This window comes from Lethenteron reissneri, chromosome 32, assembly GCF_015708825.2.
Source record: "Lethenteron reissneri isolate LAM-NWPU_2019-01 chromosome 32, ASM1570882v1, whole genome shotgun sequence".
NCBI classification, from domain to species: Eukaryota; Metazoa; Chordata; class Hyperoartia; order Petromyzontiformes; family Petromyzontidae; genus Lethenteron; species Lethenteron reissneri.
This window is the reverse complement of record NC_083810.1, coordinates 907,491-933,929: the sequence shown is the minus strand read 5'-3', so window position 1 is coordinate 933,929 and position 26,439 is coordinate 907,491. Positions and strand designations below refer to the sequence as shown.

General features: G+C 49.4%; 1 protein-coding gene across 6 annotated transcripts in view; it reads right to left on the bottom strand.

Moving 5' to 3' along the window:
• The window catches only part of HERC2 (HECT and RLD domain containing E3 ubiquitin protein ligase 2), a 156,604-nt gene that overhangs the window by 73,343 nt on the left and 56,822 nt on the right, over window positions 1-26,439 (bottom strand). For 3 of the 6 annotated variants that reach the window (XM_061563689.1, XM_061563692.1, XM_061563690.1), the window contains exons 37-49: window positions 25,184-25,385; window positions 17,941-18,123; window positions 17,463-17,653; window positions 15,585-15,744; window positions 14,753-14,946; window positions 13,963-14,196; window positions 13,553-13,685; window positions 12,762-12,905; window positions 11,701-11,849; window positions 10,145-10,421; window positions 2,494-2,624; window positions 1,869-1,985; window positions 625-793 (exon numbers count right to left, since the gene is read on the bottom strand). In XM_061563689.1, coding sequence (XP_061419673.1) covers window positions 625-793; window positions 1,869-1,985; window positions 2,494-2,624; window positions 10,145-10,421; window positions 11,701-11,849; window positions 12,762-12,905; window positions 13,553-13,685; window positions 13,963-14,196; window positions 14,753-14,946; window positions 15,585-15,744; window positions 17,463-17,653; window positions 17,941-18,123; window positions 25,184-25,385 — 2,284 coding nt within the window. The remainder of the gene's footprint in view (window positions 1-624; window positions 794-1,868; window positions 1,986-2,493; window positions 2,625-10,144; window positions 10,422-11,700; window positions 11,850-12,761; window positions 12,906-13,552; window positions 13,686-13,962; window positions 14,197-14,752; window positions 14,947-15,584; window positions 15,745-17,462; window positions 17,654-17,940; window positions 18,124-25,183; window positions 25,386-26,439) is intronic. The other 3 variants (XM_061563691.1, XM_061563693.1, XM_061563694.1) reach the window with 1 other exon arrangement.

Sequence of the window (26,439 nt, the reverse complement as noted above, 5' to 3'; positions counted from 1 at the left end):
TTAGGGGGGTTCACACAAACGCACAACGCTCGTTCCATCTGGCAGCCACACGCGAGCGAGTTCAATGGAGAATCAACGGTACACGCTCACCGTTTAAGGGCTATGGTGTCGGTAAAGCGGTGGCACAAAACTACACTTATGTTGCTTTCAACAATGTTGAGTAACAGTATAACAAGAATAATATTACATCGTTCCTTATTTTTCCAGGAGGGTTCTGCATTGGGTTTTTAATTTTAAGATGTTTTCAGCCAACCGGTGTTTGATATACAAGTTGAAGGAAACTGGAGCACTTGGAGAAAACCCACGCACGCGAGGGGGCAACGCTCTATCCTCTCACAGATGGCCACTGCAGGCAATAACAGGCAAGGTGTGTTGAGATTTAATAACAAGTTATTATTCTGTTATACGAAAGAAGTTCCCTGGTGTAGTGCTCTTCTAGTTTTGATAATCCCATTCTGTTTCTCTGGACTGCGTAAAGTTAGGATTGTTTACTGCCTGAATAAGAACGCTTTCTGCCCGGATGTCTCGCCAGTGATCACCACCGCTGATGGCCGCTCTATAAGCGTGACGAGGGAGATGCGGCGCAGCCGTGCGGGCCGTGCAGGGTGGCACAGGCTGCCCTACCCAGGATCTCGACGTGGACGTAGCGCACCCAGTAGGTGCCCCCTTTCTGCTGCCAGTCGCACTGCACGTTAAGGTCGTGCAGGCTGTCGCGGTCCAGCTTCACCACCTTCCCCACATCACCCTCCAGCACTTCCTCGTAGCTGCGGCAGCAGCGCACCATCATCCCGACCTGCGGCATCACGTACACACATGCACAAAGACAAAGAACGCCCATGTAGCCTTATCAGACTGTAGAAACAATAGGATGGCATTCTAAGGTGGAGCAGTCAAAAAAAAGAAGCAAAAGCATGAAAAGCATGAATCGGCTTGTTGAGACGTGTAATGCGCCAGTGGTACACAGGGAGGGCGAGTCTGGTCGACCGAGTCCCCAACACGGTTAGAGACATCAATGCGCGAGGTTCATGGGAACAGTGACCATAGTAGCAGAGATAGAAGATTGATAAGTAGGTATGTATGTACGTATGTTAAACTTCTTTCGAAGCGTATGTAGCCACCCGTGCTAATCTGAGGTGCTGGGGAAGGACAAACTAAAGATAAAAGACCGTTCTAAAGAAATGAGTTTTCAATCTGTGCGGGTGACTAGAGCGGATCAGCAAGTGCTGGGTCATCAGTCACTATGCACCGGTTGAAAAGTCCTTCTTCAGCGGACTTGGAGTGAGTTGTTAATTATCAAGTTGTTGTTTTTTCCAAAATTATTCCAACCGTTTCTCATCACAGGAATAAATAATTCTGAAAATTATTGGGAACAAACTAATGGACAATTGAGAGGCCAGCCAACCGAGCAAGTGTGCCGGGAGGATTATAACAATGACCATACACATTACGTAACATTTTGGAAGCGACTCATGAATATCAAATTCCACGAAGCAGAGCCTTTGTAGACAATGGAAGTAAATTTACTCCGTGGAAAGTGATGCAGTCATCCAGCGCAACAAGCCATGGCCTAAATAAACGAATAATTAGACGTGACATGAATAACAAAACATTATCAGGCAAAAGATACCCCTCTCACAAGGTTTCATCATAATTAGCAAATGTTTTCAAACATCGGAGCGGAGAATTAAATGCATAATGGAGAATACGAAGAAGCTGCTGTTAACCATCTCAGATTAGCCGATGACACGATCACTGTAAACTTAATTTGGACATGAATTGCAAGGTAGTAAGGTTTCTCTGCCCTGACCAGCAGTAGGATGCACTGAACTCACTGGGGCCGGCATAGGCGAGGGGTCCGTGGGTCTCACCTGAATGCTATCGCGGATGTACATGGCGTAGTCGTCGTTGCTCAGGAAATCTCCACGCTTTTTAAATGTTTGACTCTCGGTCACGAACACCTGCTGCCCATAGTTGCCATCCGTCATCTACTCGCACACACAGCCAATGGTAAATACGGCTTCATTGAATGCAATACACCAAGGCCATTCGGATTCACAAGAAGAAACTGAACGTGCAACAATCAAGGGGACAAAATTAAACAAATCTTTTACACCAACTGTAATAAACTGTCAAGTCATCAGAAGTTTAATGAAATTCAATATCCTTACTGCAAGTGATATTCAGTTTAATAAGGAACTGGTATTCTTAATAGAACCCTTACGACAACTCGGATGACAAACTAAGAAAAAAACACCCTCAAAGCGTCACTCAAGTCCTAACGTTAGACTGATATCAGTTCCAGCCGTAACAACAACACGAGCCTTCAATTGGCATCCCTTGCCCTGGCCTCACGAGAGTCACCCGAGTTTGTGTGACTATGGATGGGCAGCACGAGCGGTCTTGGCAACAGAATCGCGCACCCCGTCGCCAAGGCGTGGGTGGCGCACCGCAGGGCTACCCACGCCGCGAGGCGGTGCCGGGAGTGTTCCTCACCTCCACCTCCTCGGCCTCGTCCAGGAGGTCCTCGTCTGACACGTCATCCGACGTGGCGCTCTCCACATCCGAGATGTCCGGGATCTGCACGTCGGGGTGGTCCAGCAGCCAACCCACCAGGGCCTCGATCCCTGTGGCACGCGGTCGGCATTGGCCGTGGGGGAATGGTCGCTCAGCGGTTATCAACAAATAGGAAAAATAGAAAACTCTCCTCCCCTCTTACAGGTGGCAGTCTACTCCTGCCTCTGTGTCCAATGAAATGCACCCCAAGTTATAAATAATTCAGAGACTTTTACCGAACGCTGCAAATTATGATTTAAGTTTTCAGAAAGACGCAATATATATTTGTTCGTAGATGCTCTTCGAAATCCAAGATGTAATGAGGTAGTTATATCTTCTGACAAGTGTCAAGTAAGACACAATAAGACTATAAATATTTAATAATCTTACCTATATAAGTCATTTTTTGTCTCTCTGTCCCCGTGTGTCTGTGTGTATGTGGACACAACTTTTAACTCACAAACTGTGGGGTTTATGTTTAAAAAAATTACCCAGATACCACGCGATACCAAGTCTGAACCCAGCCTTGTACTGCTGCAGTCCATTCCCTCTCCAGCTCCGGATCCTGCTACACCGTCGTGTGTTGCTCGTTGCCGATCGGGCGGTCGAGGCACCGCTCAACTGGGGCTCACCTGCCCAGGCTACTACCCGAGGCTGCCGGTTCATGCCGTCATGAGCTTGCAGGCACCTGGCCACCCATAGGGACGTCTGCGCTTCTTCATCAACGACAGGCAGCGCGATCCCAGTCTCCTGCGCGAGCACCAGCAATTTCTCGAGTCCAGTGCGGCCAGATCCATACGCGGATAGGCCACCTGCCCAAGTGCTATCAAAGTGCTGCGGTAAGCGAGGGGCATTTCAGCCTCTCCCCGCCTCCGTTGCAGGAACTTCTGCCGCGTGTTGGATGGTGGCTCAAAGACGGCCGCTGAATTGTGGTCCTCGACTCAACTGGAATGGCTCGGAATGCCGCAAGAGCGTCGTCGTCGAGGGCCGTTGTGGCAGGACCCGCAGAACCTCCTCTTCCGTCAACCCTATGGACTGGTAGGCCACCTCAAAACAGCGAGTAAAAGCAGGCCAGTCCCCGCCATGAGACGCTGTTGCCATGGCAGCCGGTTGCTGTGTCGCGTCAGCTGTGGGAGTAATGGCAGCCGTTTTCTGCGTCGTGGTAGAAATGGCGGCTGCTTCCTGCGTCGCATACGTCGCGCTCGCGGCGGCATTTGTGGTTGGTGATCGCAGTTGCTCCGCCGCAGGAAGCGTCGCGGCTTGCGATCGCGCGGGTTCATCAGTCGCGTCTTGTCCCACGCTCTCCACGGCCCCGCTGCTCGCCGCCGTCGCGGTCAGCTCCAGTAAGAGCTGCGCGACGGCTGTGAGGAGCAGGTCGAGCCGTCCTGCTACCTCCTGCCACCCCTCTGTGGCTTGCGGCTGCGGTTGCTGGCGTCCAGCTCCGTCTTCTCCCGCCATTCCCCATCATTCCAGGGTTTTGTTGACCAGGATCCCTGTTTCCGGGGCTGCTTGGAGGGGGGCTTCTTCAACTTCCTATCCTTCGTCTAAAGTTGCACCCAGTGGGTTTTTTCTTCCGACGTATCTTAACATTTAATTCTTGCCACTCCTGACACCAGTTGTAATGACTCGGGACTCGAACTTTAGAGGTTTATTTTATTTCACGTAACGTAGCTTAGGACCCGGTCGTCATGAGATAATGCCGACGTGGAGATCGTATGACCGAGCAGACCGCGAGGACTTGAAGACAGTGATGACGTGAAGACAGCGACGACGTGAAGACAGCGACGATGGCCCGAGTCCCTCTCCACAGAGCCCGAACATCCCTTCTTGCCCTGCTTATATCCTCTAGGGAATTTCCCAACCAAGACTCTCCAGACTTGCTGGCACCTTGCCTTTGCATCCAGCCTCGCTGACACCCTGTCTTCACCTCGAGACTTACTGACACAGTCTTTACACTGCTATAGTCATTAGATACTACTGTAGAGTCAGTATTTACTACTATAGAGTTGGTTGATACCACTATAGAGTCGGTAGATACTACTGCAGTCAGTAGATACCACTACGGTCAGTAAATACTGCTACAGTTAGTAGATACTACTGTAGAGTTAGTAGATATTATTATGGTCAGTAAATACTTCTACAGTCAGTAAATACTACTGCAATGACATCAGAGATGTCACTGTATGGTGCCAGCGTGCAATGTTCCTATGTCGCAAACAGCACTGGGTGGGTTGCTGTGTGAGCACAGCACGGCGTGCGATGCACCGTCATTGCATACACCCCGTAGGCAGGTGTAGTACCAGCCCTAGTAGGGCTTGGTGAGCGCTGGGATAGCACTGGCACCACGCATCGCGTGTCGTGCGGGCTCCCACAAGGGGGAGTGGGAGAGTGTCGGCCCAGGGGCAGGGTTGCCCCGGGCCATGGCACTCTGGTTGATCCTGTAGACACGTGATCTGGAGTGTCCACAGAGAAGGCCCCCAGGTGGGGGGGAGGGAGCTAGGGGGTGATCACGTGTCCAGGGAGAGCTCTCAAGGGGGATCGAGAGGAAGCTAGAACACTCGAGAAGGTGGGCGGGGCCGAGGGCGGAGCGGCCCCGACCTGGGAGGATATAAGGTGGGTTCCTGAGAGGGACCGGGGTTCTTCGTCCGACAGCGAGAAGCTCTACGTCTACAAGCTGGACGCTCTACATCCTATGAGGCATCAACACGTGGTCGGGGACCCGAGTGAGGGTCTGACCCTTCGTAGATGTAACTCCTACGTATAGTGTAGTTTGCTGGGTGGTCACCACCCTAGGCTGTATCTGGTGAAGGGGCAGTTACCCCTTTGTGTTAACGTGTTAATGTTACAATAAATGTGTTTCGATTTAAAGCTTTCGTGACTGCAGGGATTCATCTTCTTGGTTCTTTCGGTAAAGTCACGTAGAAAGGAAGTAATAAAATAATAAAAATAAAACATAATAAAATAATTCTCACGACGTTTCGGCCACAACGCAAGCAGCTGTCCTCAGGTGAAACCAGGTCTGTCGAGGCGACAGCGTCTGAATGAAACAGCACACGTGCTTGGAGCATATATATAAGCTGGGTGGGAAAGGGGGGGAGGAAAGGGCGCCTTGACAAAATATTTTGCATATCAAGAGGAATTTAGCATATTTATGGGAAATGCAGGTATGTGATTAGTGCTACTTTGCCCGTGCATTATGCAGGATTAGCAGCATCACAGGGAGGGGATAGGGGTAGCATTAATAAAGGGAAGAAGTGTTAATAGTATGTAGCGGCAGCAACTAAAACCAACACGCAAACAACTAAAGTATAAACTACATAGTATCATCATTATACTAAATATACTCTACAATAAGCTGAGTTACTAACAGTAAGTAATACATTACAATTCTACGTCGTATAAAATATAATATGCTTCCATCTAAACTTTATTCTCTTACATCACACGAGTCTACACCGTACTATATACTGCCTTAGACAAACCCAACATTACATTACATACTGTATTGCTATAAACCACCCTATATACCTTATCCATTGTAATATTACACTATGTATTATTCTACCCACCCTAATGTATATCACACTGCTGTATATTGACTATAGACATAAGTAGTACTAATCACATACCTGCATTTCCCATAAATATGCTAAATTCCTCTTGATATGCAAAATATTTTGTCAAGGCGCCCTTTCCTCCCCCCCTTTCCCACCCAGCTTATATATATGCTCCAAGCACGTGTGCTGTTTCATTCAGACGCTGTCGCCTCGACAGACCTGGTTTCACCTGAGGACAGCTGCTTGCGTTGTGGCCGAAACGTCGTGAGAATTATTTTATTATGTTTTATTTTTATTATTTTATTACTTCCCTTCTACGTGACTTTACCGAAAGAACCAAGAAAATAAATGTGTTGCCTCTAAAGTAAAACGTCTGCGACTCAGTTGGACTCACTACACTACTATAGTCAGTAGATACTACTATAGAGTGAGTGGATACTACTGTATAGTTAGTAGATACTACTGTATAGTTAGTAGATACGACTACTGTCAGTAGATAATACTGTAGTGACATCGTGAATGTCACTCTGTAATACCGTCTCTAGCGAGGCACGGCGTGCGATGCATCGTCATCGCGGATACCCTGTAGGTGGGTGTAATACCAGCCCTAGAGGGTGAGCACTGGGATAGCGCAGTGGCACCACACGTGGCGTGTAGTACTGACTCCTACAGGAGGGAGTGTGAGAGTGTCAGCCATGGGATGTCCGATCCTGTATTGTTGGCAAATCTGGCTTTTTTGGTTGACATAACGAAGCATCTGAATGCGCTGAATGTTAATCTTCAAGGAAAAGATGCAGTGGTGATCCAGCTATATGCTCACATCAAGGCCTTTGGAACCAAACTGCAACTTTTCCAAAGACACTTGTCCCAAACAGAGCCCTGCACCGCGCACTTCCCAGCTTTGAAAAAGGTCATTGACAGTTTCCCACAGGACAACATCGGTGCGCAAATGAAGAGTTATGCAACAGCCATCACATCTCTTTCTGTGGAATTTAACAAACGCTTTCGGGACTTTGCAGTTATTGAAAAGGACATGTTGCTTTTCTCTTCTCCCTTCTCCGTGGACCCTGATGATCCTCCTCCACAGCTGCAGCTGGAGCTCATTGAGCTGCAGTGTGACGATGAGTGCCGCGGAAAACACCAGCAGTGTTATCTTGTTGACTTTTACCGGCAGCTGGACAAAAGCAGGTTTCCAGAAATGCGGTCATTCGCTAAGAAAATACTGAGCTTATTCGGCTCCATATATTTGTGTGAGCAAACATTCTCAGTCATAAACTTAAATAAGAACCGATTGAGGTCAAGGATGAGCGACTCCCACTTACGTGGCATTTTACGCATCTCAACCACTGCCCTCAAGCCAGACCTGGTCTCTTTACTGAAATCTATATCTCAGTATCACCCTTCTCATTAGTATCAGCAAGTTATCTGTTCCTTGATCAATCTGAAATTGAGTGTTTTGAACGGTAACATCTGTCACTATTAACAGTGAAAAGCCTAAAGCACACTAATGCACTTGGACTTATGGCACTTGTTTTATTAAACTCTTGAATAAGATTTGGTTATAACTGTTGATGTTATGTACCTGTAGATGTGACACAAACTATTGCTTTCTGAAAGATCTTGTAAATAGCAAGGGCAAAATTCACTCATTTAAAAGTTTAATGATAACAGACCACTATGCATTACTTAAAACTCCTGTTTAAAATGTTCATGAGGTAAAGATATTTAACTCATGAAAATTTAAGGTATTCTATACAGTTTGTTCAATGTTATCTGACTGAATGAAAGACAGAATTGTGTTTTTAGAGTTGTTCACATCTGCCTGAGTGACTTATATTTGGTTACATTGTCATTTGAAAAATAAAGGTAATTGTGAAAATGATAATTGTTTTATAACAGTGTGTGTTTTCACGTAACTTTTGTGGTAAAAAAATGTCGGAAGGAACTATTGGCCCCCGGGTATCTTCACTTTATCAAATTTGGCCCTCTTTGCAAAAAGTTTGGACACCCCTGCCCTAGGCCATGACACTCTGGTTGACCTTGGAAGGCACGTGACTAGTAAGATCTACACAGGGGCCCCAGGTGAGGGCTTGGGGGTGGTCACGTGTCAAGGTGAGATCCTACGGGAAGGGTCGAGAAACGAAAAGAGGTTTCTCGAAGGTGGTCGTGGCCAAGGGCGAGGCCAGCCACGACCCAGGAGCATATAAACCGGGTCCGCACAGGGAACGGGGTTCAGCGTTGTTGTCGTCATCTGAAGATCTACGATCTACGTTCTACGTCCAAGAAGTCACCAACATGTGGACGGGGACCCAAGCTAGGATCCTGTCCTTTGTAGCTACTCCTAGTAACTAGCGTAGCTAGCCTGGTGGTCCACCACCATAGGTTATCTGGTAAAGGGGCAGTAACCCCTTTGTGTTATGTGTTGGTTTAAATAAATGTGTTGCCTCCAAGAAGTACGTCTGCGACTCTTTTGAACCCACTACACTACTATAGAGTCAGTAGATACTACTATAGTCATTAGATACTACTGTAGAGTCAATATTTACTACTATAGAGTTGGTTGATACTACTATAGAGTAGGCAGATACTAATATTGAGTTAGTAGATACCACTACGGTCAGTATATACTACTATTACAGTCAGCAAATACTACTACAGTCAGTAGATACTAGAATGGATCACTACGGCACGTAGCGCAATGTACAGGTAGTCCTCTACTTACAATGGAGATTCGTTACGACGACCCCATCGTAAGTCGAAAATATCGCAAGTCGAAGATGGCCTAGCCTACCCAGGAGTCTTAAAGAATGGTGATAATTGAGCAAAACAGAGTAATTTACAGTACCGTACTGTATAAACTATATACTGTATTTACTAATGACAATACTGTATTGCACAGTAAAATGTAAAGTAAAAAAAACAAGGTCAATTCTTAGCCTACCTATATGAACTGCAATTTAATAGAAAGTTTTTTCAGGAAACAATCCTATCTGCTATAAAAACTTTTAACATGCATTGAACGTCGATTTAAAGCTTTCGTGACTGCAGGGATTCATCTTCTTGGTTCTTTCGGTAAAGTCATGTAGAAGGGAAGTAATAAAACAATAAAAATAAAACATAATAAAATAAAATAATTCTCACGACGTTTCGGCTATAACGCAAGCAGCCGTCTGCTTGCGTTGTAGCCGAAACGTCGTGAGAATTATTTTATTTTATTATGTTTTATTTTTATTGTTTTATTACTTCCCTTCTACGTGACTTTATCTAAAGAACCAAGAAGATGCATTGAACGTATCGTATCGTGGTAACCTTAAAATGAAATCGCTAAAGCTACGTATCATACATGCATTGAACGTATCGTAACGTATCAGTAGATATTACTATAGAGCCAGATACTACTATAGAGTCACTAAATAGTACTCACTATTGTATGTAGGGTGTGTATGTATATTTGCCTCGGCGGGGGTAAAAATATTTTTTAAGGGGGGGGGGGGTCAACAATTTTCAGAAACCTTTTAGATCAACCATTTACCCCCCACTTTCCATAACTTTTTGGACTTCTGCAAGCCTCTCATAATTTTGTTGACAGACAAATGGACAAACGGCACGTCCGGCTTTCACAATAGCTTAGTATATGTGTATGTATATGTTATGTTTTTAAGAGAAGTTTTTTAATAGATTTTCCCCCCAGGCAATGCCGGGTACTTCCTGCAAGTAAAATATAATTATTTACAGTTGTGAGACTAACATTACCAGTAATGCATCACCACTACTGTGCTTCAAGGCCTTAGTTAGCTGTTGCTTTCAGGGCCTTATGCCACTGACGCTCGGCCTGCCATGGTTCCCTCCCTGAGGAAACTCATTCCAAAGCCTAATTTGCTGCTGGCTCCAAATGCCCGACACGTCAGGGGTCTTTCTTCAGGACAATCTTGCGCTACTAGAACAGCGCGATCATTATTACTCTCATTAAACGGTTAGTTATCTCGAAAAGGCGAAGGCCGAAAGAAGCGACGTGTACAGGCCGCAGGCGTTACCGGGGAGGCCTGCCGAGGCGGTAGTGCCACCCGACAGGGACTTGAGGGCGAACTCGACGTTCCTGCGCTGGAAGCCCATCTCCATGAGCTGAGCGACAGGCGGCAGTGGCGGAGGGGGCGATGGACGGCGCCGCTGCTGCTGCTTGTGCTTGAGCGGCTTGGTGGGCGGCGCCGACGTGGGTGTCAGGGACTCGCTGGAGCTGCTCTCATCGAAGGCCGGCACCGCCGGGTGGCTCGCCTCCAGCGCCAGGTACTGGCACACGGCCAGAGCGGCCGCCTGCACGGCAACGCAACAACACCGTTTGTGGGCCCAAAGGGCCCCGGGTAACTCGATCAATACGGGAGCACTCTGTGCCTTCTTAAAAGAGGGGCACGGACAACATTGTTTTAAACAACATTATTATTGCAAGAACGTTGCACCAATCAGAAGGATAACTGAAATAAAATAACTTCATCTGTACGTCTTCAGGTCGGAATACGTACTGAGGCTACTTCAAGGCCATGCGGGAGGAAGTTTGGCACAATTGTGGTCGTGTCACTAAAGTTCACTGTGGTGAGTACAACATCTCAGAACGGGAACAGGTTAATTTCTGCTTCAGTCCAAAATCCCAGCCAGGTAATTGTGTATCCTTACCAATGTGCAATTCATTTGAAAGCCCCGTGCATTTTCAAGGCAATTCTTCAGGATGGCTTTACTTAGAAAATTAATAAAGTTTTGCCCGGCTGTTTATTTCCCGTGTGACAGGAGCCACGCCAGGCTGGCTGTCCTGTGCCCTCTGTAGGCCTCACCGTGCCGCCCGGCACGCTACCGTCTCACGTGCATCATGGCTCCAGCTCAGTGAACCACAAACCTAACCACCACGTCGCTAGACTACAAGCAGTTTGTAAATTACGAGGAAATAATATTAAACTATTATTATTTTACCAGGTAAGGCCAACGGAGCTAAATAGCTCTTTTTCAGAAGTGACCTGGCCACAAATGATAGCTCAATGAAGTGGCTTATCACGTGGAAATGTATTTCAGCCAAATGCAATAAATGTATGTTTCTAAATGTGGAGGGATAAACCGGAGGACCGGGAGAAAAATCCATGCAACCATGAGGAGAACATGCAAACTCCAAATATACACGCGTCAGGGTCGAGATCAAACCCACGACCTCCTGCCTACCAGATGAGATATTTAACATGTTTCCACAATGACGTGTTAATGTGTTAAAACCATCAAGGACTAAAATACAAAGAACAGGGACCACAGCTGTAATTCACAATTGCAGAGATTTCCAAACACGCTCGTGCATGGAACCATCTACGGGACAACGCCTAGAGAACGCCCAAGAAGAACCCGGATCAACAACTTGCAAGAGGATTGCACATAGACGGGGCAGACACTGGCATAGGTGGGTCGGCCAAAAATCCCGGGGACAAACGGAGCTGCAAGTTGGCCACAAAGTATGCTGCCGGCGTGGACTGACGTACCGCGTTGCCAAGGTAATAAAGGCAAAGAGCAGCAATGCAAACAGGTGAGTGAGAGGGAGGGTGGCAGAGGGAGAGATCACCTCGAGCTCCTGTCGCGTGAATATGGCCTTGAGCGGAGAGGGCTGCGTGGCGGCCGTGAGCAGTTGCTGCAGGAGGATCATGGGAGGCTGCGGCATATCTGGAGAGAGGTCCGAGATGTCGGGCGACGCCACCGCCACCGCTCCCTCATCTGATCGCATCCCAGTAGCACAGGGCGCATTAGAACAAGTGGGCAATAGCCTGCCATAGCGGTACGATAATGTCTCATCAAAATTTAGTCATTTGCAGACCATGACGCCAGCACACGGTGGCCTGCTCATTTCGAAGGGTGTCACGAGACATTTAACGTCCACTGTGAAGCAGATGGCATGTATTTTATGGTTGATACATCCCGGAGTATTAACCAGGGTGGCCTGGCGGATTCGAACTGCAAACGTCGGCAAAAAGCGGTGAAGAAGGCGCGACCACTGAGCCATGTCACCAATTATGGCCACGTTCGAAACAAGGCGCATTTCAGGATTAAAATGCGGGTTTAACGTCAGCGCATGCGTGATTTGCAAGGAGGCTGCCACCGTGGTGTAATGGTTCGTAGCACGGTGGAGAACGCACGTAATGCATCCGGCAGTCACATCCACCAGTTGACCCTCAGCACTAACATTTATCCCTATGACCTTCGGCCAGCAAGCCAGTTGTGAGATCACAGTCATTTGGTGCAGAATGACAGCTCACGATGCTGTGTATGTGTGTATAATGTGTGTATGGACGAGGGGCTGTCGTGTTGTGGTTAGCCCGCTGCGCGACGAACCCAGCAACCCAAGTCTGATTCCAGCTCACATCCAACACCGGTGATAATTAGCTGAACTGGTTCCGAGCCTCCCCTAGGTCGACTCATCCTCAAATGAGTAGCTGGTGCGGTATGTAAGCATCGCCACTGGGGAGACAAAGGCAGTCGGGCGTGGTGCTGGCCACCCATCCCTTCGTGTACCGTTCCGACCGTCATAGGTGCTCGCTAACAGCACTTGCCCCAAGAGTCTGTTAAGGCTATGAGGGGGATCTTTGCCTTTGTTTGTTTGTGTGCATGAGTGCACGTGCGCACACTTGCCATGGGATGGGTTGGGTTGCTCGAGGAGGGCCGGCTGTGACTGGATCTGCCGGAGTTTGTCTTGGTGCGAGAGGAGCGTGCGCGCAGCCTTCAGCACGTAGAGCAGCACCTGGTGCCTGGCCAGCAGCACGACATCGACCTCGTCTGGGCCGCACGCAGCACACGGGGACGGACAAAGCGAGCGGCTTGAGCATCCGGCCACTGTGTCGAGCTCCCTGCGATCACAGGGAGCGGCCGCGTCCGCGACCGCAGACTCTCGCATCATATTTCAGGCTTCGTTCGTACAGCCAGACTTAAAGTTGACAGCTATCGTAACACAAGCGCAACCCTTCCTGATGAACAAATACGAATTGCACGGCGTGTGACGACAGCTGTTACGACTATTCGCAGTTCGCAAACGAAAATCATACACAACGAAATGACCATGGAAATCAAAGCTTGAAAGTAGAGATTGTCTCCACTGTAATGTATGCATGTAGAATTTCTTTCGCAGCATACACAGCCAACCATGTTCATTGGAGGTGTGGGGGAAGGACAACAAATCTAAACACAAAAAGCAGTTGTAAAGAAATACGTTTTCAATATAGATTTAGACGTGCACAACTCGAGTGGCTTCCTAATATCGGAAGGAACCGGTTGTGCAACTGTCAGCGACTGATGCAACGACGTCCACACAAGCGAATTGGTAGCAGGCAACCGTTCCGCGAAACTTATCGCTAAAGAGCAGAGGAAAGCCGACGGGGGCCTGGCGAGCGTTGGCCACCCCCCCCGTGCGCAGGCCACGCTCTCACCCGTGGGCCCGTGGGCCGCAGATCGCCACCGCCGGTGCTGCTTGCTGCAGGCCAGGTTCACAAGCTGGCTCCACGAGTTGAGTAGTGGCTCCGTCAGCGGGAAGTTGCTCAGGTCAAAGCCGACCTCAGAGACCTGCACCATGGCCACGCACAGTGCCCACCTTCAGCCACTGCCATTTCCTTCACAGCCGGCCAGTTACGCCATAACAGCCGGGGATCTCAACAGCGGGCCTTTTCCACTTCATGTGGCCTCAACGATAATGATGATGACGGCAATGAAGACAGTAAAGGTGGTGGTGGTGGTGGTGGTGACGATGATAGTCATGGCAATGATCAGCCACGATGATGGTAACTGCGATAGCAAGAGTGACGACAACGGTGGGAGGGGGGGTGGGAGGGGAGGGGGTTACCGGTTGGAGCTGCGTCAGCGAGCACACACGACTGGCCCGTGGCGGCTCCTGGAAGAGCACGGTGATGCGCCCTCGCGCCGTGATGCGAGTCACCGTGCCCTGACCCAACTCCTCGTGCGCCACCTGCCCCCCGAGCCGCAGGCGCCCGTCTACACCGCCCACCACGGCCAGCACAGCCACCAGCCCGCGCGCCTCCAGCTGCACGCGGTCCCCCGCAGGCTCCACCGCACCACCCTGCAGCATGGCCCGGGCACAACGAGAGCTCTTCCAGGGCCGACCGCAAACAACGGCTGCCGGGGCCGACCAACGGTCCCCGGCTGCAAGGCGTCGCCCCCGACGCCGCCAAGCGGCCGCGTCGTTACAGAGCGCCCCGCCGTACGCCAGGGCCTCTCGGAGCGCTCTGCACGAGATCAGCGACTTGCGTCGCACCGCACCTCCGATGGGCACGGTTGGCTACGTACCGTTTAACAGACATGTGTATGTACATTTGATGGGCATTCCCCCACTGGCAGCTGTCCCTGTGGGCACAAGGCGACTCCTGGCCTGCCAGTCGGGGGCAGTGGTTGCCGCTCTGTCATCCCAATTGAGTAAAACTTGCGGGGTAATTTTTCGAATTTGGAAAGTGCGAGCCGTGACGCTGGCACAGAACAGCAGACTCGTTTCGAATGACATCAGGGGATGTTTAACATCCGCCGGGAAGCCGACAATGCGTATCTTGCGGTCAGTGCACCCGCAGCAATCACTGGGGGTGGGGGGCCTGGCAGGCAGCCGAAGGGAGGGAACCGCTCACCTTATGAGGCGCGGCTCCCATGAGGTGACGCACGCAGCCCAGGTGTGCCTCCAGGTGCTGGTTGATCAGCGGGCTCCAGCGGGGCAGCGCGTGCAGCACCCGCAGCAGCGTCACCGTCTCCTCGGCCAGCGTGCTGCTACACGACGCCGTCAGAGACGCCTGCGGGCGGCCCCTCCGACTGCGGCAGGTGCCATCTGCAGGGCGGGCACACGCAAGGGGTCAGCGCAAGCTGCGTCCGGGATTAGCCGTGGCCACGTAGGACCATTAACAACCCAAACGTGGAATACGATGAGGCAAAAATTACATCTAGATCAGTGTACTTCACTAATGTTCAGAGGGGGGCCACTATCCCGATAAGACATTTGAAACCATTCGGTTTGACAGCAGCAGGACAATGATGGGATGTTTTCACATCAGGGGCCGCACTAAAGGCCACCAAGGGCCGCCAGTGGCCCACGGGCCTTGCATTGAAGAATACTGGTCTATAGAAATGAAATAGTCAGCACTGATGCTATAAAAACCAAACCTTCAGCTACCAGACGCAAAAATCATTGACGTGTGTGCATCTGGATGAAACTCAAGCGCTCAGCGGTAGAGGGAGCTGCTCGCAAAAATTTTCAAGTTCCAATCCTGGTCGGGGATTGACTGAGCCCATCACCTCTCCGGGGTCGATAAAAAGAGAAGCACTTTGCGGGGAAATCAACGGCGGTTGTCCTACCATAGGATGTGGAATGTTTACCACTGGCTCAGGGCTGGAAACGGGAGATGAGCACCAATGCCTCAAAGCTTCTTTAAGTGGGAAACCGCTCCGCCTCTGATGGCGTCCACACACCTCGCACCGACAGGCTGTCGGACGAGCAGGAGCTCAGCAGGTTTCCCAGCATGAGGAAGAGGCGCTCCAGCAGAGTCTTCATCTCCTGCGCACGCTCGCCACCACCGCTGCCGCCGCTCCAAGAGGGCAGCACGGCCCTCAGCAAACGCAGCGCCAGGATCTGAAACAAGATCCGTGTGCTCGCTCTCACACCGCCGCCACCCGTCGCTGGACCTCCACTGCGAGGCGGACAGGCTCCCCCCACCCCCCCACCCCCGCGTGGCAGGGGCGGGGCACGCGTCACAGCGGTGAGCCGACCGTAACGGGCATGCGTCCTAGAGGTGAGCCAGCTGTAACTGATATGCATCATAGAGGTGAGCCAGCTGTAACTGAAATGCGTCCTAGAGGTGAGCCAGCTGTAACTGATATGCATCATAGAGGTGAGCCAGCTGTAACTGAAATGCGTCATAAAGGTGAGCCAGCTGTAACTGATATGCATCATAGAGGTGAGCCAGCTGTAACTGATATGCATCATAGAGGTGAGCCAGCTGTAACTGAAATGCGTCATAGAGGTGAGCCAGCTGTAGCTGATACGCATCATAGAGGCGAGCCAGCTGTAACTGAAATGCGTCATAGCGGTGAGCCAGCTGTAACTGATACGCATCATAGAGGTGAGCCAGCTGTAACTGATACGCGTCATAGAGGTGAGCCAGCTGTAATGGGCATGCGTACGGATCCTTTATTCAACCGGGATGTCGATTACAAAAACCTGTCGTCACTTTTGCAAGGGCGACCTGGGTTACAAGAGCAATTTAAGAACGCAATTTTCAAAAAACACTTAAATTCAACAAATTATACTTAGTTCAAATCCCAGGTTCCCACAAATAGATAAAAACTGGTTCCATTTTTGGATTGTTTTCATGACCTCAGTCACCAATGACTAAACTTGAAAAATCATCGTAAAGATTTTACATTTGTATCGCGCAGTTTTATTTCCCTCTCAGAGAGATAACGATCGAGACACGTGGGAAACCACATGCAAGCGGGAAGGCATCCAGAATCGGCGCCGACAATTTTCCAAGCTCTGTGGTCCAATCCCCTGATCTATGGCCAACTCCATTCATGAGAGTTTTATACCTGTGGGCGGAAACACAAAAATTTATCTTTCGAGAGCTCGTTCAGTAGGTAAGTCCCGAGCGTACCGCTCACTCTTCTCGACAGCTCCAGACCCTGAAGAGGAGGTGCTCGGGGGGGAAAGAAAGAGCTGTGATGTCACTTCCAGGTCAATCCGCAAAGTGTTTTTTGCGTCCAAAACATCAAGCGGCCAGCAATAAACAGCACGAAAAATGTTGTAATAGACGAGAGTTGATGCTTTTGTTGAAATATAAGAGCTTGAGAAATAGAAGATCGGAGGGAATTCCAAAGTCCAGCAGTGGGAAGGAAGCAGAAAGTGAAGTGTTGTGACCTGCAGTGTGGTGAGCAAGTGAGTGGATGAGTGGGTGAGTGGGTGAGAGGCCGACTGAGTGGGTTGTTGCGTCCTGCAGCGTGATGGTTGAACAGTGTGGATGAGATTAAAGAGTCAGTCTGGCAGAGAGAGTCCTCAACACGGGAGGAGGAATCAATGAGTGATGTTGATTGGAACAGAGACCATGGTAGTAGTAGTGAATTAAGTGTGTCTGCTGTTGTGGCATCACTCCCATAAATGTGTATACAACATCAGTACAGTGATGTCACTCGAGTGCGAGGATGGAAAGGCAGACAGTAGCAACATTAGTGAAACGTTAAAACCAGTGACTGACGGCCAGCAAGGTGAATGCACGACCGAGGAGAATCTCTCCAACATGAGCCACGCTTCGTTGTCGAGTCTCATGGGAGGAGCGGTGCGACCGCCTGACGCACCTGCCGCTGCAGCGATCCCACGCCGCCTCCGCCGCCGCCGCGCTGCTCGACGAAGCGCAGCAGCAGCCCGATCCACTGCGCGGTGCTCAGCGCTCTGCACACGGCCCCCGAGAGGGCGATGCTGCGAGTGAAGCCGAGCGTGCCCCAGCGGAAGTGCTGCTCCCGAGCCACCAGGTCGCTCACAGAGACGGCTGCACGGCACAAAAGGCAGAGGGGCGCAGGCACGCTCACACGGGGACTCTCCTCCTCTCAGCCGCACGGGTCGCGAAGCGCTGCCAAACACCGATTAGAGGGCAGTCGCAGTCAACGCCGATCCCCAACCCCACGCCGCGACCCCAACCCCACGCCGCGACCCCACGCCCACGCTGCGACCCCACGCCCACGCCGCGACCCCACGCCCACGCCGCGACACCACGCGACCCCACGCCGTGACACCACGCCGCGACCCCACGCCGCCGTGAGGCGAACGCGGACGAACCCTTCTTGTCGACGGTGCCGCTGTGCACGAGGCTGCGCAGAAGGCCGCACGTGGCGCGCACGGCAGGTCCCGGCATGGAGTCGGCGTGGATGCCCGTGCACAGCCCCAGGCACTGCAGCAGCCCCAGTGCGGACCGGTAAAGCAGCGCCGTGGGGTGGCAGCTCTGCTCCAACGCATCCCCGTCTGTAGCGCAGCCGCAGGAGAGGAGCGAAGGTTAATCCGTCGACGCGGCCGGCACACGCACCAGTCACACCGGCTCGCAGACCGGGGCCGCACCACATGCGCAGGGAACAAGGCCAACTGTGGATTATGGGATCCATAGGTGCAGCCGTAAGGACCCGAGTTCGATTCCTCACTTATGCGCCTTTCTGTGTGGCGTGTGTATGTTCGCCCCCTGTTCTAAATGGGCTTCCTCCGGGTTCCCTGGTTTCCTCCCATAGCTAAAAATATACTATGCCATTAGAATTGGCCAAGCATTCCAATGTAACTGGAGGCTTCTGAAAACGAGTCTTTAGACGATGTGGCTATCTCCTGGGTAATTAGGCGATCATTATGGTGGCTTTAGGGTAGTCGATTGACATCCATTTCGCGCTTGTCATGTATCACTATCAGACCTATCAACACTCGCGTACGCCTACTAGTACATAAAACATGGAAAAAATTTCATTTTAATTACATTTGCAAGCAATCAACACCAAAGACTCTTCACAACAATTAATTAAATATTTTACATTTTACTATTTTAATGACATTGGTGGTGATGATAGCACCAGTGGTGGTGGTGTTGGTTGTGTTATTCGCCGTGGTGGCGATGTTAGCCGTAGCGATGGTGATGCTAGCCGTAGTGATGGTGATAGTGGCGGTAGTGGTGATGTTAGCCATAGTGGTGGTGATGGTGAAGGTGGTGGTAGTGGCAATTCTAGATTAGAAGTTTTCGTGACTGCAAGGATCCATACTCTTCGGTTCTTTCGGCAAAGTCACATAGGTGAAAATAAAAAATAAAGAATAAAAATAGAAATAACTACATTAAATCACGACGTTTCGGGCGCAATACAAGCGTCCGTCATCAGGTGGGGACAACCACAGTGAAAACTGTTTGCTGAAGTATGCCAAAGAAATGACTGACAATGGATTATATAGCTGAAGGGGGGGGGGGGGAAGAGAGGCCAGGATGAGTGTGGGGGTTGGGCGTGGGCTGGAGAAGAGCAGAAAGGCTGATCCTAAAGCTCGCGGCCTACTGGCGGCCTACTGCTGTGACACGTTGGGTGGGGGGGGTTGGGGGAGAACTCTGCAGAGTATGGATCCTTGCAGTCACGAAAACTTCAAATCTAGAATTAACCCGCCTCTACGGGGAGGGATTGCACTTATCTGTTAAAGCTTTTAACAGACAACGGGACAAGAAGTCACAGCTAATCGAGTCGCTAACCTTCCTCAAGAGATGCAGCGACAACAAGGTAATACCTATCGCATTTACACTCACATCTGCTGCTGTCACTTCACCGATCGCTAAACGAATTTTGTTTAAAGCTAATCCATCACTAACCTCAGAGAGAAGAAGATTGCTCCGATTTGAACTCGATAATCTAGACAAGATTATCTTACAATCACACTTAATGTTAACACAAAAAATGTCCCCTTCTGATTGGGACCGTGTTGACAACATGACAGCCTCCTCTGCTAATTCACTGTCAACTAAATGTAAAGTCAACTTGATCGTTAAATTCAACCTCCTGTCAAAGAAGCCAGACCCACACATTAAAAAGTTAGATGTTAACAATATTGCTAGCAATCAGAGTAGCATCCCAATTTCTGACAATCTAAAATCGGTACTAGCCAAAGGACTGAATTTCGCAGTTACCCCTAAACATATCCCAGTGAATGATATAACTTCCCAGTTTGATGTAGCCCTCAAAGGCTTGGGATACATCCAAACTGACGTTGCTAGAGCTGAAATTGCCACGATCCTCAAAAATGCAAAGAGACCCATTAGCAACATCAGCAAAGACGAGCGCTCTGAACTCGCAAATTTGAAAAAGAGGGATGGCACAGTCATCCTCTCAGCCGACAAGGGCAATGCCACTGTCATCTATATATATAAAATCGTTCATGTCTGTCTGTCTGTGTGTGTGTGTGTGTGGACTTTGGCCCATACGCACTTTCATTGGACGGCGGTTGCCCCTGGCAACGGCTAGCCACGCCTTCGCCGCTTTCATTGGACCTGGCAACGGCTAGCCACGCCTTCGCCAAGGGCTGCAGTTTCATTGGACGGCGGTTGCCCCTGCCAACGGCTAGCCACGCCTTCGCCACTTTCATAAGCTCCGTATTTAATTAAATAATAGCCATTACACAGTATTGTTGGAGCGCTAGGGGGGGGGGAAGGAACGCCACCCGTACCCTGCCTCTTCCAAGCCGACAATTTTAGGCGAGGCCGCAGGCTTTGCACGCTACTAGGCCTCGACACCCACCACGCCACTCTGAGGTAAATTCATCAAAGTTTTTCCTACTCTTCACTACACCCCCACCACAATGTGTGCTATTAATATTACTTTTAAACCCAACGCACCAACAATCGATTACTTTAATGTTCACTGTACAAATACTCATTAAGCTGGGTGAGCGTACTGCCAGTCTATCATGTACACTGTAGCCTGCTTATTAAGCTCGGTGAGCGTACTGCCACTCTATCATGTACACTCTAGCCTGCTTATGAAGCTGAGTGCGTGTACTGGCAGTCTATAATGTGGACTCTTGCCTGGTTATTATAATCGATTCTTTATATGTTCTTTGTACAAACAGTCATTAAGCTGCTTGAGCGACCCCAGTTCGATTCCAACTCACGCCCACCACCGCTGACGATTATTTGAAACGGACCTGGCCCTCCCCTAGGTCCACTCAGCCTCAAAAGCGTAACTGCTGTCGTGTGTGAACATCGTCACTGGGGAGACAAAGGTGGCGGGGCATCGTGGATCCAAGTCCCGGGCGAAGCCGGGTCATGTGTATGTGTGTTTGTGTTTATGTGTATGTCTGTGTGTCTCTATGTATGTGTGTATGTATGTGTATGTATGTGTTTGTGTGTATGTGTGTGTGTATGTATGTGGGTTTTTTTATGTCTTTATGTGTATGTCTGCGTGTCTCTATGTATGTGTGTATGTACGTGTGCATGTGTTTGTGTGTATGTATGTGTGTGTCTATGTATGTGTGTGTCTATGTATGTGTGTGTATGTGTGTGTATGTATGTGTGTTATGTGTCTGTCTGTGTCTGCATGTATGTGTGTGTGTATTGTGTATGTGTTTGTGTGCATGTATGTGTGTGTTTGTGTGTATGTGTATGTCTGTGTGTATGTGTTTGTGTGTATGTGTGTGTATGTATGTGTGTGTATGTGTTTGTATGTGTTTGTGTGTTTACGCTCGCATTACACAAATGTGTTGCTGGTCTAAGGCGTTCCTCGCACAGCATTGCCGCTTTATTATTTCAGTCGTTTACTGCCTTACGCACCCTGAAAGTCGTGTGTGTCTGCAGCAAGCGCGTGTATGTGTACCTATGGACGCGCGCGCGTGTGTTGTGTAGGGGGAACGGTAGTGTAGTGCTTAGCGTGCTGTCTGTGTCTGTGTGTGTGTGTGTCTGTCTGTGTCTGTCTGTGTGTGTCTGCGTGTGTCTGTGTGTGTGTCTGTGTGTGTGCGTGTGTGGTGTGTGGGGAGCGGTAGTGTAGTGCTTAGCGTGCTGTCTGTGTGTCTGTGTGTGTGTGTGTCTGTCTGTGTCTGTCTGTGTGTGTCTGCGTGTGTCTGTGTGTGTGTCTGTGCGTGTGTGGTGTGTGAGGAGCGGTGGGTGTAGTGCTTAACGCTACGCTGCGCTACCAACCCGGCGAACCCAGTTCCATTCCCGCTCACGGCCACCACCGGTGACGATTATTTGAACCTCCCCTAGGTCCACTCAGCCTCAAACGAGTAACTGGTGTGGCGTATTAACATCGGCACTTGGGAGACAAAGGCGGCTGGGCGTGGTAGATCCAAGTCCCGGGCGAAGCCGGGTCATGTGTATGTGTTTATGTGTATGTCTGTGTGTCTGTATGCATGTGTGTATGTATGTGTGTGTATGTGTTTGTGTGTATGTCTGTGTGTGTATGTATGTCGGTTTTGCCGCCGTGGTGGATCCAAGTCCGGGGCGAAGCAGGGTCATGTGTATGTGTGTATGTGTTTATGTGTATGTCTGTGTGTCTGTATGCATGTGTGTATGTATGTGTGTGCATGTGTTTGTGTGTATGTATGTGTGTGTGTATGTATGTGGGTTTTTTTGTATGTGTTTATGTGTATGTCTGCGTGCCTGTATGTATGTGTGTATGTACGTCTGTGGATGTGTTTGTGTGTATGTATGTGTGTGTCTATGTATGTGTGTGTATGTGTTTCTGTGTTTGTATGTGTGTGTATGTATGTGTGTTATGTGTCTGTCTGTGTGTCTGCATGTATGTGTGTGTGTATTGTGTATGTGTTTGTGTGTGTATGTGTGTTTACGCTCGCATTACACAAATGTATAATGCGGGTCTAAGGCGTTCCTTACACAGCATTGCCGCTTTATTATTTCAGTCGTTTACTGCCGTATGCACCCTGAAAGTCGTGTGTGTCTGCAGCAAGCGCGTGTATGTGTACCTATGGACGCGCGCGCGTGTGTTGTGTAGGGGGAACGGTAGTGTAGTGCTTAGCGTGCTGCCTGTGTCTGTGTGTGTGTGTCTGTGTGTGTGTGTCTGTGTGTGTGTCTGTGTGTGTGTCTGTGTGTGTGCGTGTGTGGTGTGTGGGGAGCGGTAGTGTAGTGGTTAGCGTGCTGTCTGTGTGTGTGTTTCTGTCTGTGTGTGTCTGCGTGTGTCTGTGTGTGTGTCTGTGTGTGTGTCTGTGCGTGTGTGGTGTGTGAGGAGCGGTGGGTGTAGTGCTTAACGCTACGCTGCGCTACCAACCCGGCAAACCCAGTTCGATTCCCGCTCACGGCCACCACCGGTGACGATTATTTGAACCTCCCCTAGGTCGACTCTGCCTCAAACGAGTAACTTAACTACTGTAGCGTATTAACATCGCCACTGGGGAGACAAAGGCGGCCGGCCGTGGTAGATACAAGTCCCGGGCGAAGCCGGGTAGTACAGCTAGTCATGGATAAAACTACATACAACAAAATCCAGGACCTGCTCAATGATGGTAGCTACTCAAAAATTAATAAAGATCCAACTAACAGCCTAACTACAAAAAACAACAATATCATTACAGTTCGACTGCTCTAATTGAACCAGACAAACGGCTCTCCCTAAAACCTTTGGCTGCTAGATCACCCAGACTCTATGGTCTTCCCAAGATCGTTAAAGAACGCATCCCACTGCGGCCCATTGTGTCCACGATCAACTAACCTACCTACAAACTAGCCCGTTTTCTGTCTGATACCTCACTTCCTTTCACTGGCAAGACCACTTCAGCAGTACTTAATTCAGCTCACTTGGTCTCTCTAATCAAGGACATTTCATTGTCCCCTGATGATGTCCTCGTCAGCTTTGATGTGGTTTCTCTATTCACCAAGGTTCCAGTGCCTGACACCTTAGCAATAATTGAAGACTTAGTCCAACATGGACTGAACCCTGATGTCCCTGCGCTGGTTAGGCACTGCCTTACCAACAGGTACTTCACCTGGAATGGTACTTTCTACAAACAAAATGAGGGTACCCCCATGGGTTCCCCCTTGTCACCAGTGATAGCCAATGTTTTCATGGAGAAATTTTAAACAGATGCCATCCAGACATCCCCCCTGCATCCTTCCCTGTGGAAGAGATATGTGGATGACACTTTCGTCATTTGGCCACATGGCCTACCAGCATTTAACCAATTTCTCGACCACATTAACTCCATACACCCATCCATCATATTCACCATGGAAGTGGAGAAGGATGGTAAGCTACCATTCCTGGATGTTCTGTTTGAGAAAAAACCTGATGGCTCTTTGGGACACTGTCTACAGGAAAGCCACCCACAGATTCCTATCTGAAACCTGACTCCCACCACCATCCGGCACAGAATTCCCTCATCAAAACATTACACCATTGGGCCCACTGCATATCTGACCAACACCACCTAGCCAGTGAATTGGAACACATACGTCAGGCCCTAAAGATGAATGGATATTCGGACCAGATTATCCGCAATGCTGTTTCTCCAACCACAGAAAGACAACCCCTTGAAGACTCCGATCAAAACCGTCACGTTATCATACATAGCAGGCGTTACCAAAAAAAAATCCTAAACCTTAAACAAACACAATATCCAGGTCCGATTCAGTACAGTACACAAGATCCGTGATCTAATCCCATCCATAAAGGATGTCATTCCTGCATTCAATACCTTGGAGTCTACAAACTTAGTTGCATTCGTGGTGATTGTTACATTGGGGAAACGAAACTACATATATCAGACCGCATTCGCGAGCACAAAGTGGATTTGAAACATGGCAAAACGGGATCTTCCGCAGTTGCTGATCACTGCTATAACGCGGTGGGCTCTCATGATATTGTTTTCTCTGATACCAAAGTGCTCTGCAAGCAGTCTGGATACCACCAAAGATTTGTCCATGAAGCCATCCAGATATACAAACATAGACATAAACTTCAACTGAGAAGATGAATTCAAATTGAGCAATCAATGGAAGGATGTTAATAACCAAGTTAATCCTTAGCTATCTTATAGTTTATATTCATATCTGTATCTCCAGTCTTTTACTCCCAGCCCTGCTCACTCCCATCACTTGGAAATTTGCCGTGCAGTGTTTCGAGCCTGCAGAGTTCTCCCCCAAACCCCCCCCCCCCAAACCAACGTGTCACAGCAGTAACTCGAGTTTAAGGATCAGCCTTTCCGCTCCTCTCCAGCCCACGCCCCACCCCCACACTCACCCTGGCCTCTCTTCCCCCCCCCCCCCCTCAGCAATATAATCCCTTGTCAGAGTCATCTCTTTGGCATACTTCAGCAAACTATTTCGCTGTGGTTGTCCCCACCTGATGACGGACGCTTGTGTTGCGCCCGAAACGTCGTGATTTAATTTAGTTATTTCTATTTTTTTCTTTATTTTTATTCTTATCTTTCACTTTTTTATTTTCACCTACGTGACTTTACCGAAAGAACCAAAGGGTAGTGGCAATGTTAGCCGTGGTGGTGGTGATGGTGGAGGCGTTTGTGGTGGTCGTGGAGGCGGCGGTTGTGGTGGCAGTGGTGAGGAGGGTACAGGCACCGGCGTCTTCCTCCACGTCCGAGTCGTCCACGCTGGAGGGCTGGGCAGGTGCGGGCTGCTCGGCGAGCCGCAAGTCGTACTTCCCCTCCTTGCCCATGCGGTACGAGTTGGTGTTGCCCGTGTCCCACTGCACGCGGATCCAGCCGTCCTCGCCCAGCTCCCCGATCACGCGGCCCAGGCCAGGGGGCGGCCCATCCTGACAACACAGCGAGGCCCCTGTCCTCACCTTCACGTCGTCGCGTTCACGGGCATCCTTACGACTTCCTGGGCTTTGGCCTCAAGATGCTTCCCTCTATCCCCCTCTCTCTCCTTTTGTATGGCAGTTGATAAGCAAAATGTCGTAACTGTACGTTAACCGCCTCACCTGGTATACAGGAGCTCGTGGGTTTGGATGTTCTCCTAGTGGTCACGTGTATTTTTATCCGGGTCCTCTGGTTTAGAATCAACATGCGTTTAGAGTATTTGGCTTAAATGATGACATCACCCTGCTGCTCTATTTAAGACTGGGAGCAAGTGGAGGGCTTCACCATTCTGCAAAATGCCCGATGATGCTGGATGTAATTACCAGCGAAACGTTGTACTCAAAAAATGTAAATTATGTTGATTCTCTCTTCAACACACCGGTGGGCTAAAGTAGTGAACTATTTGTCTTTTGTAAACGTGACACATTTTTACTGTTTGGCCATGTCGGGTGGTGGAGGGTTACGACACATTTATAAATAACACAATCTAACCCAAAAACCATTATTATGAGTATTTGGCTGCTAGAAATATGTACGTGATAAGCCACTTCATTGAGCTATCATTTGTCATCGGATTGGTAGTCAATCCGATGACATCAGGTACTTGCTTGATGTACAGCATCCGTGCCTCCATACATTCCCCTCAGGGCATGTCAATGTACCATTGACATGCTAATTTTATCACGCTCCGCCCACTTACCCCTGGGGTTGAGCCCACCAAAACCCTCTATAAGCTCTTGTTGTTAGCAAATCTCTCTCCTAAATCAGCAGTTGTCATGCTGTATCGGTTACGCCTGATGACAGTCGCTTGTGTTGCGATCGAAACATCGCGATTCATTTTATTTCTTCCTACGTGACTTTACCAAAAGAACCAAAGAGTAGAGATTCCTGCAGTCACGAAAGCTTCAAATCACATTTGGTATTCTTTAGGTCTTTCGGTAAAGTCACGTAAGATAGGTTCAAAGATGATGACGATTGCTTGTGTTGCGATCGAAATGTCGTAGTTTT